The 12,869-nt window shown below is 46.2% G+C and overlaps 1 protein-coding gene across 1 annotated transcript in view; it reads left to right on the forward strand.

The window, feature by feature from the left end:
* PSD2 (pleckstrin and Sec7 domain containing 2) overlaps positions 1-12,869 on the forward strand; it is a gene marked incomplete at both ends in the record, with an annotated part of 47,154 nt that overhangs the window by 17,738 nt on the left and 16,547 nt on the right. Inside the window, 3 exons of the mRNA XM_084295442.1 lie at positions 2,727-2,785; positions 8,568-8,657; positions 9,718-9,761. Of these exons, the coding sequence (XP_084151568.1) occupies positions 2,727-2,785; positions 8,568-8,657; positions 9,718-9,761 (193 nt within the window). The remainder of the gene's footprint in view (positions 1-2,726; positions 2,786-8,567; positions 8,658-9,717; positions 9,762-12,869) is intronic.

Below are 12,869 nucleotides of genomic sequence, written 5' to 3' on the forward strand. Positions count from 1 at the left end.
TTATTCTTCCTCCGGGGTGCTGCCCTGCTGACCAGCCCTGCCCTGGGAGGCACTGGGGACACCAGGCACTGTACAGACCTCCTCGCGAGAGTCCTGTGTGTCCCCTCAGGGCCTGATGGCCTGAGTGTGGGCTCCCAGTAACAGGGACACACAAGTGCAGGTGAGCTGTGATGAAGGTAAGCTCCTCAGCTGTGACCTGGCTTAGTGGCTGCCCTTTGCCCAGCACCAGGGGAGGGAGGGAGTAATTCTCAGGGGTAGTGAGTTACTGCAGCTGTGGCTTGCAAAGTGGTATTGGCTCAGCCCAAGATCTTGTCCACTGAAAGAGGTACAGCTGAATGGAAGACATTTCCATACAGATTGAGAAAGACCATTGGCTTGCTATGCACAGGAGTTGCATTCTTTGCTCTCTACAAGTGCAGCAGGGGAAAGCAGAGATGGATAAAATCCTGGGCTCACTGGAACTGTGTATTTTGTTAGCCACTTTCAGAGACCTTCTCCATTTATATTGGCTGCATGAGAAATTATCTGCTAATACAAAAAAAGGGTGAACCCAGAAAGTTAAACTCTTCAACAGTGACATGGCAATCAGTGGAGATGTCCCTGCTGCTGGCAGGAACTGCTTTGAAAATATTACAATCCTGAACAGTACAAAACTATTAAGACTAATGAAAAGTGGAACTGAAACACATCACTGATGCCACTGTCATGACTCATTCATAAACAGTGCTACAGCATTAGCTGTGATGGTGGCAGCACATTTCACAAGGCTGGGAAGGACCACTCTGCAGACCAAATGCAAACTGGATGAGTCCCAAGCAAGACAGATCTGTGCTTAGTGCTGAAAGTGAAAGGGGCTTAAAAATACAATTGTAATCCAATCTAATAAATATGTATAAGGCCTGGAGGGAAGCAAAGTAGCTCTTGCAGTTCACACCTTTTGCAGACACTGGATGTGCAGTGATTGAGGAAACTATTGCAAGCTGATGCTATTCCTTCAGAATGTAGTTCCTTCTAGTTGTGTCTAGACGAAACTGGCACAGGGTCTTCCACCAAAATGAAATTTGAGCCACTACATGTTACTTAGATGTCTAAAGAAACATGTGTGTCTGTGGTAGTCTGTCAACGTAGAAACGTGATAAAGCCAAAGGAATTTGGTCTGGAGATGGTCTGGTGGCTGTGAAGATCTTACAGCCCTACCCTTTCAGGGCATTTCTATGTGCTGATTCAATTACTCTTCCACTGTTGGAGACACAACTGTTGCAACACCAAGGGTTGCTTCAGCCTGCATGACAGGATGCTGCAAACACGGGAGGCAGAAGCTCTGACTTGCTGACCTCTGAGTGGGGTTGTAGGCCTTTCTTCCAGAGAGTTGTGGCTTGGACACACTGTGGGTGCTCTCCTTTACTGAAAAGGGCCAGATGTCGAAGAGTTATATGTATGTGCTATGGCACTGTTCTAGCAGAGAAAATGAATGTGGCTGAGCCAAGCAACAGCAAGTGAATAGCATGTTTTGGGACATCAGCTCCACCTGGAGGCCACGGAGGGCATGGTCTATCTAACCCAAGCAATGCCGTAAAGCAAAGTGAAAATGTCAGCCCCAAACCTCCCTTAGAGAATCCAAAGTACACAGTAGGAAGGTATTTTTTTCCAAGCTTAAAGCTGCTTCCTGTGGAAGTGAGGAAGCATCTTTCTTAAGAGGTGATTCTCTCTTGAATGTCAGTGACAGCAAGTCCCTGCAATTGTCAGTTCTCAAACAGAAGTATGTGATGTTCCCACAAGAAACCCTTCCTTTCTCAGAGACTGTGGTTATTACTAGAGAGAAACTAACGTGCTCAGTTACCTTCATCCTAGGCTTGCATGTCTTTGGTTGCCTTTAATTATCAGTGTTTAGAGCTTGGCCGTGAGCATGAGGTGCTCAGGGTCTGGTCCGTGAAGCAGCACACCAAGTCATGAGAAGAGCAGGTTCAGAGGCCAAGGCTATAGTATTTTGGCACTCTGGCCTCTCCTTGGAGTGTGAGGCATCTCCCTGCCGTGAGGTGGTGCATGGAGACAGACAAGACTCTTGACCTTAAGCAGCTTAAGGACTCAGCATGGTTTTGAAATAACTAAAGCCACCAGCCCAGCTGGCACAGAACAGGGTGCTGTACTGTCTCAAATGGAAGGAAAAACTGTATTTGTTTATTGTCAGAAAGACAAAAATTCTGCACTCTCTTTTAGTAATAATTTTGTTGGAGGACTGAAGAGCTTGCAGACTGCACAGGAACAAAGGCTAAAAACCTCAGGACAAACCTGTGTGGTGACTGTCATCAGCTGGAGGAAACTTGATTAAAGTACTCTGTTTCCCAGAGTCTCTGCTACATTCTGCACTGGTGATGGCACAAAGTGGACATGGGGGAAATAGAGATGGGGTCAGCAAAAAGTCTGATCTTTATAAAGCCATTGAGAAAATTGCTTTCAAGCCAATTCCCTGGTGATCATTTCAGGAAAGGGTAAAGTTTGAGAGGAAAAAATATATCTTTTTTATCTTTTTATTTTTTTTTTTATCTTTTTGTTTGTTTGTTTTGTTTTTTAAACTACCATGCACAGTTGAAAGAAACGAGCATTCTTTAAGGTCCAAAGGCATAGCAACTAATCTTACTTTTGCAATGGGTGGGCTGCCAAAACAGGGCAAACACTGAAACTCTGTGGAAAGGAGAATAATAATAGCTGTCTGACTTGTGTTTCAGATGGGATTCATACACTCACCTGTGCCCTGATGCTGCTAAACACAGATCTTCATGGCCATGTAAGTAGTACTTGGAGATGCGTCCTTCCTTCTTTCCCATCTGTTGTAGAGGTCTTTGCCCTTAAGCAGTATGCATTTCTGGAAAATCAAGATAGGGTGGCAGAGGGTACTCTGAACAGATCCAGGGGAAATTGTGGATGCTGGGACCAGTTCTGGGGACAGACCTTCTATTACTGTCACTGCACACTCAAGCCAAAGTCACATCTGATGTCAGTTATCTCATATAGGCACAGGCAATGCAGCTTTCTTCCCAGGACCTACTGCATACATCAGCCCTGCCACAGAAGCTCTCTTGGAGAAGTCATCACCACCAGTTTTTGTGGAGTGGCAAACAGCAGCTCCAATTGTGCTGCTTTTTCTGGTGGTTCAGACGTGACACTCACCTCATCTGCAAAACTGCAATGGAATCATTAGTTTCTTACAGGACCAGATCTGATCATTCATTCCCAGAACATGAAGCAAATCCCAGCTGTTCCTTTTCCCCAAGGCATTACAGAAAACTACTGGAGAGCATCACATCAGAGAGGCCTTTGGATAAAGAGCTGGGTGAGCAGAGCTCACTGCCCAAAGGTGTGGCTGGATGGAAAACAGCAGAGGCTATGCATAAGTTGGATTTATTCCTGAAACATCAACTAGATTGTTCCCAGTGTATAGAGAGGAGAGCAGAGTAGGAGGAAGAGTCACTGCAGAGAGAGATGGGACTGGGCATAAGGGACACACTGGGATGCTGTGTTCCCTTGGAGAGCCCTGCCGTAATGTTCAGCTGGGAGTATGCGCAGACTGTGCCCTGCTCACTGCTGTGGGAAGATGTAGGCGCTGTTTATACAGATCTCCTTCCTGCTCTCCAGCCTTGTGGTGCAGACATAGAGCACGGCTGTGAGCCTCAGAGGACTGTGCACAGGGCTAGAGGAACTCTTCCAATCTCAGGTCACTGAAGCACCTTCTTTCCTAACCCCTCTGAAATCTTAGACCTGGAGCCACAGACTCCCCATGGCTTCTGTGAAGCTGGGAGGTAGGAGGGTGTGGGTGTGGGTGCGTGGATGTGTGTAAGGCTTGTTACAGCAGCCTGCATGTATGAAACCCGCACTAGTTTTAGTCCCTTTTTCTGCCCCACAGTCCCATGATTTCCAAGCTGTATTATCAGAGTCCTCTTCTGCCTCCGGCTGGTAAAAAGTAGTTGTGCATCTGCAGAGACTTGCCCTGATTTATCTTTATGAGCCTTTTAATGAGATGGCAGTAGGCCACAACCTCACTTTTTGTATACTGGTTTATAATCACCTTTGAGAAGAGCCTGTTTCTGTAAGAGTAAGAAGATAGCACTGCATGAGTGCTCTTCACCTATGATGGCAAAGATGCAAAGGCCGCCAGCTTCACCGGTACCATCCTGACAGTCCAGCTGGGAGACCCTCCCCATCATTACACACCGTGGCAAAGTTTGAATGCAGCAGTTGGTGGAGGGAATTACTAATCTCAGCAAGAGCATCCTTTCCAGATATGCACTGTGGCCTACACCAGGCTGGCTACAGCTGCCACAGCTTCATCCTCTTGGGAACAGGCAGCCTGTGACCAGTATCACACTGTCTCACTCCCACATGGCTGCCAGTAACATATCTAGGAAAGTGTCTTTGCATGTGGTGGGACAGCACTGGGCCCAGCTTCCGGGAGGGTCTGACATAACATTCATCCTTCAACAGGAAAGTTTGGAGCCAAGGAAATACTTTTATCAAGGCATTTACTGCAACAGCAAAAGCAGACAATAGCAGAAGACAAAATGCACCTTCACTCAAAAGGAAAATAATTTTGTCTGATTGTTTTAATTAAAAAAAAAATCCAAAAAGTGTCTGGGAAGGTGGAAATTATTGAAAAGGAAAAATAAAAACAAACAGAAAAACAATCCTCCCCCCCCCCAAAAAAAAAAAAAAGCCTCCAAAACCTTATAATTTCAATTTTTCATTGACAAGCTGCCTAGTAGACCTGGTGAGAAGAAATTATCTCATGCTATCTAGGCAAGGAAAAATGCATCTTTCTTTTGACCAGGTGTAGAAATGCCTGAACTTTTCTTTGAAAAATCTTTTCTTTATTTTTCCATGTGTAACATTAATTTCTTCTTCTCCTTCTCCTCCTTTTTTTATTCCTCCTTCTGCTTCTGGAACCTCTCTTTCTGCTCTTTAATCCTTTACCAGGTGGTAAGTGCAGTCATTCTAGTGTTTTACTTTAAAGCACTAGCATTTGACTTGGGTTTTTTTGTTTGTTCATTTTGGTTCTTTTTTTTTTTCTGTGTTAAAATTAAAAAAAAAAAAAAAAAAAAAGAGAGAGATTTTGTTTGTCCTGATTCCTAAGTTGTTGTGCAGTGAGTGTCCTTCACTACTTGGTAGCCCATTAGCAACTGATATGAGTCACATAAAATCCTCCTTGTGCAGAGAAATTGCAGGATACCTGGAACTGTGTGGCGTGATCTCTCACTCCTTGTTTTGTTAAATATGCTGTTGGTATATTACATATCACTTTTTTTTTTTTTTTCTTTTTAAATTTCTTATTTTAATATTGTGTATGTATTTCAGTGTTTTCCTGTACATTGCCACGGAGTGGGACATCCCTTTGGTTAGGAGAGGGGGGAGTTGATGTTTCTCATTAAATGGCAAATTGTCTACAGTAGTGTCTCCACAGTGGCCTAGTTCACCATCCCAGTACTGATGATCACATATGCTGAGTTCAGGACTAAAAGTGATGAGACTGGCTTTAAAACATGAGATTTGCACACGGACACACCATAGTTCTACTTTAGTACTGTTGATTTTCTACTGCAGGTACATTCAGACCCTGTTTTGAAATGGTCCTGCAAACATACTATTTTTAAAATGAGGTGCTCCATTTTCATAGAATCACATGATTTCTGGAGTTGCTGTTAAAAGCCAACAGTTATCAGCAAACTTTGCAAGCTTTTTAATATAAACCAGGTTGTTCCAGCACTGCACAATGCTCTGCTGGTGCTGTTTGAGCTCCAGGAGATGTTATGACAAAGTACTCCTGTGCTCTATCTTTGACCCTCAGAGACAAAGCTTGGAGATGTTTCCTTTTCAACGCATATCTTTCTTCCTCCTTGTTCAGAACTGCTTGCCATGGAAGGACAGTGACAAATCAACACCTCTTCATCACCAGCACTCTCAATTACATTTTGCCCTCAGAGTACCAAGTACTTTGCTGAAGCCCAGCTCGTATGCTCACACTGTAATGCAATGAGCTTAAGCATTCATTTCAAAAAGCAAACCAGCAGCTCTCATGGCCATTGGACAGAGCATAAAAATGGGACCCGTGGCAGCTCCTAACACCACATGCATCACTATTTGTCTTAAAAACACTATGATATCGTCCTTTGAGACAAGCTTGTGACTTCTCATTAGCTATGTGTGTTAGTAGCACTCGGAAAGCTGAAGTGCTCTGACAAACAGCCACTGGAGACACATGCAGAGTGACACCAGTCTGCCCACAGTAGCTTTGTGTGGTCTAGGGGTCATTGTCATCCAAAGTCTGCAGGATCATTCCCTGCAGCATGTTGATTTTGATTCTGCGGCCTAAAATAAATCCACTACCAGATCCCTTTGTCCAGTCAGACCAGCAACCCTCACCCTCATGATGCAGCATATGTAGTTTGTGTTGTTGTTTTTTTTTGTTTGTTTGTTTTCCCCAGGAGATAAGTATTTGAGGAAGGTCAAGAAAGCCTGAGTAAAAGCAGGGTCTGTCAGGGGCAGGATGCTTATGCTGGGAAGCTCATTGTGGATGCACTCTACTCACCACTTTGTACCTATGTTTGATGCCTGGTGCCTCCAGCCAGAAACTCAAACACCTTACAGAGGGAGGGCTGGGGAGAGACCCCAGATAGCCACCCTTTATGACCTCTGGCCACCAGAAGCCTGCTCCTTCTCCTGGGACTTTCACATGGCAATTCTTTTCCCACTGAGCACCCAGTGTTCCCTCATCCATACATACCTGCACAGCCTCCTGATGCTGGGACTTGGAAACAGCCAAGAAATACCAGGCTACACCTGAGTATCTTCCAAAGCCCCTTTTTAAAAATGTGTTCTCTCACCCTCCTTCCTTTCTCCACCCCCATGCCTGTTGTGATCCTGGCTGGTTTGTTTGTTTGTTTGTTTGTTTGTTTTGCTGTAATTCACCAACCAGCCAGTACACAAACCTCCCCTCCCTCTGCTGAAGAAACATAGCATGTTTGCAGGCTTCCCAGCAGGTTCCCCGTGCCTGGTTCAGCCACTGAGCACTGTCCGGCAGGAGCATTTAGCTACGGGGTCCAGTTATGGGCAGCAGCTGTGGGGCTTTCCTGTGAGAAAGCAAAGATAGTCAAGCCTCATGCTGTGCTGTACTGTGCCAACTGCAGTGTCCCGAGGCACTGCAGATTCATAACAGTGCTTTTTCTCTCTTTTCCCTGACCTCTCATGGAGGAGACAGGAGGCATCATCAAGAATTTCAGACAGAAATGCTCAAAGCTGCTCAAAGGCAGCATCAGCTCCATGCCAAAATGTGTGTCTGCATACATAGATGGCAGGTGGGGGGGGCTGTTGTGGGTTAATCCCAGGGCCTCACTCTTTGCTGATGCTTTCCTCAGGGAAGAAACCCCAGGGGGTTCTGGCATCAGTCTCTCTCAAGACATTATTTTCTTGCACAGAAAACACACCTTACTGTGCAGGGCACCTCTTAGATCATCTGTTGCAACTTCATCCCCTTCCAGTGAGGGCCTTCCTTTTCTTCCTCATTGAGTCCCTAAGTGGGGCCCTTGCTCAACCTTAGGACCAGTGGTGGTACCTCGTCTCTCCTGCTCTCCTCTCACTACCTCCATTGTCCACTCCATGTGATATCACCACAAGAGCTGTTCCTGGGGACTTTGCTTGAGGGTGTGGAGGCTGCGATATGGCATGACACTGGAGACATGTATCTTTTCTTTGTGATATCAGACTCCTTTTTCTGAACCCTACAGTTCTCACTGACCCCCTCCACACCTCTGTTCCAGTCCTTTGGAAAGGTACGATTGCAGGGGGAGTCAAGGAAAAAGGCTGTCTGCCTCCAGCCCCTCAACCCCTGCAGGCTGAGAAAGTGACCTGGATATGGTGAGGGGTAAAAGGTTTGGGAAGACAGATGTCACAGACTAATATCACAAACTCCAGATGACCTGGCAGTAGCGGCACCAAATTTATCTTGGCATTAGCTGGTGATGACTGAGATTGTCTGTGCACTGCCCTCACACAGCCCAGCACCTTAGTTCACACAGTACCAGTAGCTGGATTATCTCTCCTTGTAACAACAATGAAAATAACAGTTTTCATCAATCATTGTCCAGCGCTGGTTGTCTTCAGGTGCTGACACTGCATGCTCATACAATTTCCCATACTGTAAGCTTGGAGGCCCATCCCAGTTCCAATATTCAAAGATGGTTTGAGTGCTTGTCTTGAGTTTCGAAGCACAGACCTCGTACCAGGGCCAACCTGGAGGCCAGAGGTGAAATCAATGAGAAAGTTTGGAGCGAGACTTGGAGGTTGCTTTCAGGTGTTTTATCTATACAATTAGAAGAGGTCATTTTAAGTGTTTTGTTGCTGGCATGAGCAAATAAATCAAAGATCCCAATAGAATATAAGAGCAGAAGATGTGCATCTAGCTTTGAGTTTCTGAGGCAAACCCAGGCCTTGCTACTACATATAAAATTGTTCTTTAAAAAACAGTCTCATTAAAGTCAAAACTTTCCAGAAGTTTAATGTGCTGCTTCTTTGCCTTGCAGAATATTGGCAAAAAGATGTCATGTCAACAGTTCATAGCAAACCTGGATGGGCTGAATGATGGGAAGGACTTTGCAAAGGATTTGCTGAAGGTAATATGACACACAGAGACAGTGGGATGCTGTCGTTATTATGGCAGTGTAACCGAGTCCTACCATGACACTCAGAGCCCTTGAGTCAGCATTTTCTATCACACATTTATTTCATTAGAATTGTAATCCAGGTTATTCCTGGATTTATCTGCCCTCAGAGCATGCTGGGGGTCCCATCCCACCATGGTAGTTCTGTGATATACCAGATAATGTACATTAAAAAAAAGTACCAGAAATACGTCTGTCTGGCACAGATACTTTTCTCTGCCTTCAGTTCCATGTAATTATAAGTAGCACTCCAAGATAACTAGCTCAGTAACATGGAAGATTGGTTAGAGAAAGTATTTTCTCCTTCCATGTGATTTAGCACCACCACCATTTTCTCCACCTGCCACAGGTACACCAGCCTGCTCTGTTTTTTGCTGTATGGAAGGAAGTTGAAGGGGCTAGCCTCACATCAGGGATGTCATGACAAGCTTTAGACATAAACTTCCCCACTAGCAGACCTCACCCTATGCCATTCCTCAGTATGGTGAGGGCTACCCGTGCGTTCTGCTTTTCTCACCCGTTCTTTCCCTCCTAGTGCCTCAGAGGAGTCATTGGGAGTTTTCCCAGGAGAAACTGGAAAAGCTGAACCACAAAGTTATTCATCCCTCTCCTGCTTCTCAGGGCAGTGTTCAAGCCTCCACTGTCCCTTTCCCCTAGTTAAGACATAGGAGGTGTTTTGGTATATACCAGACATTTCTATCAAATTTGTGTAGGCCAGAGTTCACTCAGGACTGGGCTCAGCACCCAGAATTTAGCAAAAATATCATGAATGGGCTCTTCAGCAAGGCTGGCTGCCAAACACCTATACTCCTGACATGTTCAGTCCAAACTATAGATAACAAAGGGTTTGGGAGGACAGCAGTTGTATTGCTCACTAGCGAATACTTCTCCAGGACATTTTAGAAGTGAAGGTATCTCTCTGAGAACACAGACAGGGTGTAGAAGAAATGATCTCCACAAACCAGACATGTCTACTATTAGAGACACAGCTAATACCATGTTCTTGTTGCAGACACTGTATAACTCCATCAAGAATGAGAAGCTGGAATGGGCCATGTAAGTATATGTTAAGCATTTTAGAAAGAGACTATCTTTCAAAGTAGCTGACAAGTCTTCAACCCTGCTTTTAGCTCCAGAAGTTTTCAGAACATCCCCTGCCAAGCTCTTAAGTACTGAAATCCCTCCTGTAGGCAAACTGGGTTTATTTATGGTTTAGACACAAAAGCAGACAGAGAGATTGGTGGCAGTCTGTGGGTGCAGGTTCCATAGAATCATAGAATAGAATCAGAATCATTCAGGTTGGCACAATCTAAATGGCACAATCTAAATGAAGGGAAAGTCCCCTTTATTTTCTATTATGCCCAGAAAGTGCCAGTCCCTCTTCAGGTGCTTCAGAGCATGGTCTTTGCTCGAGAAACTCAAGATCTGGGGTTACTTTGGTCACCAAGACCTCCCTTCTCTTCCACACAGTTCCTTCTGGAATCACTATGGGAGAATTGTTATGGCTGGAAGGGACCTCATGAGGTCTCAAGCCCAGCTTCCTGTCAAAGTGTTGACAAATGTTGAATTCAGACCAGATGCTCAGGGCTATGTTCAGCTGCATCTTGAAAACCTCCAAGGGTTTTCTGGCCTTTCCAAGGCCCCTCTGGGTCTATGCACCAGTGTTTAATTATCCTGGTAGTAGCATTTTTTTCTCACCCAGTTGAAACCTCTGGTTCAATTCACAGCCACTATCTCTTGTCCTCCAGTGAAGAGCTTGTCTCTGTTTACTGGATAACCTCCTCATAGATATTGGAAAGCTACTATGAGGTCCCCCAAAGACATACCTTTTCTAGGTTGAACAAGTCCAGTTCTTAGTCACTTCTCACAGGGCAAGTACTTCAGCCTCTGAGCATCTTGATGGCCTCTGCTGAACTCTCTCCAGCTTGTTGATGTCTTCTCTGTATTTGAGGCTCAACAAAATTGCCGTATGTAGATATGATGTAAAGAGCAGAGGAGAATGATCAGTTCTCTTAGCCTCCTCAGCGTGCTGCTGTTCATACAGCCCAGAATGCTCTTGGCCTTTCTTTCTGTCAGGACACACTGCTGGCTCTTGTTCACCCTGCTGTTTGGCAGGAACCCAAGGGCCTTTTCAGCAGAGCTGCTCCCCAGCCTGTCAGTCCCAGCATATCCTTCTGCAGGACCACACCACACCAGTGGAATACTTTGCATTTGTCCGTTCTGCATTTAGTGAGGTTCCTGGTCTTCTGCATGGTGGCCCTGCCCTCACAAATATCAGTTTCACAACCCAGTTTTATGCAATCCACAAACTCAAATGCAGTCTGTCTCTTCCTGCAGATCACTAATAAATGAAAATAAATCTGTTCCCCTTCAGCTTTACACAGACACCTGACTCACCTACTGTTACCCCGAAACAAGGTGACAAGTCTGGGAACAGCTAGTGTGGTGGCCTCCATGATGTTTTCACACAGCACTTTCCTCAGCCCTTCTTCCCCTTCTCTGCTGACCACCGTCTGCCTACAGCACAGGCCAGGACCCTCAGCGAGGAGATGGGAGATGTTTGCTCCCTAGCACCATTACAACCCCACTCTTACCTCTGCCTTATAAAAGCCCATGACAGACTCAGGGCCTTAAGGTAACACAGTGAACACCTCTTCTCTTCTCCCACTTGGTCTCAGACCTGTTTTGTCTCCAGAGAATTGTGAGACTGAGCAGGACCTTTTGGGCCATTAGCTCCATCATCTGATGTTCACCGTACCCTGTCCTTGCCAGAAAAGTGTCTGGACATGGCTTGCTTCCACCTCCATCCCCAGCTACCTGGGCTGAGCTTGCAGACATAAGAAGTCTCCTGACTGGTTTCAAAAACAATCTTATGTCGAATCTGTGAGAAAAGCACCAGGGCGAGCGCTGCAGTGGAGATGTAGCCCTGGAGGGCTGGTCGGTGGGTGGACGTGGTCACCAGAGGGAGCTCTCTGGTTCCACAACGGGTGCCCGCAGGGTGCTTTATGTAAGGAGTTCAGCGGGAGTGCATGTGCTGGGTGGCTGCGGGCGGCGTTTACACAACTGCGAGCTCACGCTGCCCTGCTTGGGCACGTCGGAGGGATAGCCACCCCCAGGGCACAAATAGAGCCAGCCAGCAGCATCCAGCCCTTCTCCTGCCCCTGCCACCCTGCCCATGTGATTTCCTGCACCACCTTGCTTGCTGCACTCAGGCCTGCGACCTGCCTTGCTTGCTGCAGGGTGTCCTGCGTTATCACAGGTTGTAACATGAGGACCCCTCTCAGATCCCCTGATGCAAAATAGATGCTCCCTGACGCGGGGTACCAGACCCTCTGCCTTCTCCCAGTGGCCATCCAGCATGTCAATGCACTTGCCCATGAAGCCCAGCCAGATAGGCAGACACACGGCCAGCACCCCAGCAGCAGGCAAGAGTTCAGGGGGGTCTCTCTGGTGCAGTTCTGAGAACGGGTCCCCACTAACTCCCCAGCCAAGTGTGGTGTCTGGGCACTGCCTAAGCCCCAGGACTCCTGTGGGTGTCAAGAGCTGAGAAATCATCCTTCTCTTCCAAGAGCTGTCTGATGCTTTCGTCATGTACTAGCTGTAGGTGGGAAAGTGTGGTATTTTCTTGCTTATATCCCATCTAATGGTTTAAACTCTGGTTCAGTCCTCATCTGAGGTTTGTTCCCAATCTAATCTAATCTGATCTAATCTGGGGTGACCACGTCATTTAGACACAAACATGTATCATGACAGGCAGAAATTCCATGTTTGCTGTCCTCCTTAATGTCCAGAAACCCTGGGAAAATACTACTTCCCATGTAGGTTCTAGTTTCTATGTGCCAAATTAGATTTCACTTCAAACAGGAAGAGGTAGGTTTGGAGGAATCATTGGACATTTTCTGGAGCTGCTCAGCCGCTGCTGTCCAGAGTCCATGACCAGGAGATCTGTGAGAAGTTTGTATGGAAATCACCAGCATTTCTTGCTCTCTCCTGGCCTTCCCTGAGGACACAAATGGGGAGAGATGCATAACCTATTCCAGAGTCTGTTGTTTGATCAAAGTGGCCCATCTCCCTAATGTCTTCAGAGCTTTAGTGCCTCAGAGATACTGAGGACATTCATAAAGCTTCTTCAGTATCTAGGAGACACCAGTTGTGGCCTCAGGA

This window comes from Netta rufina, assembly GCF_964035555.1.
Source record: "Netta rufina genome assembly, chromosome: 14".
Taxonomy (NCBI): Eukaryota; Metazoa; Chordata; class Aves; order Anseriformes; family Anatidae; genus Netta; species Netta rufina.